Source organism: Alosa pseudoharengus, unplaced genomic scaffold, assembly GCF_046254945.1.
Source record: "Alosa pseudoharengus isolate Yale_2024_CS ecotype anadromous, Long Island Sound unplaced genomic scaffold, YU_APseudo_1.1 YU_APseudo_1.1_scf_14, whole genome shotgun sequence".
NCBI classification, from domain to species: domain Eukaryota; kingdom Metazoa; phylum Chordata; class Actinopteri; order Clupeiformes; family Clupeidae; genus Alosa; species Alosa pseudoharengus.
In genome coordinates, this window is record NW_027468609.1 from 22,833,142 (window position 1) to 22,835,641 (window position 2,500).

Genomic DNA, 2,500 nt, shown 5'->3' on the forward strand with positions numbered 1-2,500 from the left:
GGGAGTGTGTTCCCTTCACAGTTCACACGGATTCACCTCACCGACTCCCCGATTCACTTTTGATTCACTCACGATTCACTCCCCAGCCTACACTGTCCCAGCCTACACTGTTTCACTTTCTTGTCTCTTGTCCAAAGTCACTGACTTGCCCCTGCCCTGTTCCCCGGATGTGTAGAGTTGATGGTTTGTTGGTTGCTTGTTCACTGGAGCTTCTGGACGTCAGGAGAGAATCGACTCTCACAAATCTTTCCTCTTTCCTCTCCCATTCAAAGAGTCATGCCAAGCTGATTCACTCTTTTCACTCCCTGCTGATTCCCTGACAGTTTGAGTAGTTCAGTGATGTACTGATTCACAGGGTCACAGACTGTACGATGGAGGCTGTTGCAGCTCCTCTCTGACATTGGTCTGCCTCTCCGCTTCAGCACTGCACACAGTATCCCAGTCTTATCACTCTACCAGGAATATGAAGAATATCAGGAATACCAGGAACACTCCAGTATATACAATTCAGTCTGTTAATAATACATCAGATCTCCAACCCAATATATGAAGTCTCTAAAGCTTCTAAAGTTTTAGATAGATATTTATTGATCCATCAATCTGGCACCATACAGCTCATCATGCAGACCACAGACAACAGACAACAACAGGACCACTAAACCCTCCTACACCCCCACACAACAACAATACACAACACCAAGTATCTCTACATTATAAAATAGTAAAGTGCAGTATCATTAGTACCAGTAGGCTATCAATAGTAAGGTGCAATATCATCAGTGACATTTTAATATTATACCAAAGTGCAGTATAATCACACAGAAAGGGCCAAGTTATTTTCCTTAACTTATTTGTAATGCTAGTTTATTTGACGGTAAGAGAGCAATTATCCTAACCAAATTATTGTAGGTTTCTATGATGAATTTGAGGGAATTTGGTACTCACACTCTGTAGTTTATAATGGACGCTCTGTGCAATACTGAAGCGCTGAAAGACTCACTGGATGAAACTGCTATCTATTAGTGAGGGCACCAAGCTCTTCTGACATTCCTCTAAAGATTTTCCTTTGTGTTGTGTGTGTGTGTGTTTGTCTTGTCGTGTGTGTGTGTGTGTGTGTGTGTGTGTGTGTGTGTGTGTTTGCGTATGCGTGTGTGTGTGTTTGCGTGTGTGTGTGTGTGTGTGTGTGTGTGTGTGTGTGTGTGTGTGTGTATGTGTGTTCTGCAGCCCCTCCACCATCCACCACCATAAGGAGTCGATGAGGAACTGTGCGCTGAGTATGGACCAGATCCAGGAGTTCCGTTGCCCCCTCTCTCCCGTCGGAGAGGCGCCTCTGTCCCCCGCATACAGCGCCGGTGAGGCCCGTAACCCTAGCGACCACACACACCCAATTACACACACACAACCACACACAGCCAGACACAAGTTCACACATATAACACACACACAAGGGTGCATAAAGGTAATATTTTAAGACAGAAACACACACAAACACACACATACACACACTCAGGCACACACACACACACACACAGGCAAAAACACACACACACACACACACTGGCACACTCACATACACACTCAGGCACACACACACGCACACACACACACACACACACACACACAAACACAAACACAAACACAGGCACACACACAAAACTAGAAGCATATGCACACATACAGTACGCTGTCTCCTTGGCCACTTTCTTGGCCTGATTAATGACACACACTTCTAATGTATGTGTGTGTGTGTGTGTGTGAAGGTGCTTTTACTGAGAGCCCTATTAAACTTGTGTGTAAAGTATTTCCACTTAGCCCCCATCTTGATTCAGGCTCATGCGTGTATGCATCTAACCGTATGGATGTTTGTTTTTATATCTGAGCGTAGAGATTCTCCTTCTCAGGTAGATGAGGACTGACTTGTAATTTTTTCCAGTCTTTGTACCATTAGATATGAATACACTTAATTATCCTACCAAGGGGAATACTGCTGTGCAGTTGGCTATAAATGAAATGAAAAGAGAACATGGACTAAAACATCTGCACAGTTAAACAGATCTAGCACAGGGAATGGAAGTTCACAACCAAGTACAAAAGGTTGACCTCTCTCTCTCTCTCTTTCCTAATCTCTCTTTTTACCCTTTCTCTCTATCTCTCGCTCTCCCTTTCTCTCTCCCTTTTTCTCTTTTTCTCTCTCTCCCTCTCTCATTCCCTCTCCCGCTCCCTTTTCTCCTTTTCTCTCTATCTCTCCCTTTCTCTTTCCTCTCTCTCTCCCTCTCTCCCTTTTCTCTCTCTCTCCATCTCTCTCTTTCTCTCTCCCTCTCTCTCTCCTCTCTCTCCCTCTCTTCCTTTTTCTCTCTCTCCCCCCCCCCCTCTCTCTCTCTCCATCCCCAGTGTCCCGGCACCGGCACGGCTCTGGCGGTCGCATCCTGGCCGTCATCCCCCCGTCGCCGGCCATCCCCCGCCGCTCCAGCGACCCCCACCTAAGCCCCTCCGCCTCCAA

At 46.2% G+C, this 2,500-nt stretch overlaps 1 protein-coding gene across 3 annotated transcripts in view; it reads left to right on the forward strand.

Moving 5' to 3' along the window:
* Nucleotides 1-2,500, forward strand: part of sh2d3ca (SH2 domain containing 3Ca) — a 69,015-nt gene that overhangs the window by 59,012 nt on the left and 7,503 nt on the right. For all 3 annotated transcript variants that reach the window (XM_076284208.1, XM_076284209.1, XM_076284210.1), the window contains 2 exons: nucleotides 1,225-1,352; nucleotides 2,392-2,500. The exon at nucleotides 2,392-2,500 is cut by the window's right edge and continues 430 nt beyond it. In XM_076284208.1, coding sequence (XP_076140323.1) covers nucleotides 1,225-1,352; nucleotides 2,392-2,500 — 237 coding nt within the window. The remainder of the gene's footprint in view (nucleotides 1-1,224; nucleotides 1,353-2,391) is intronic.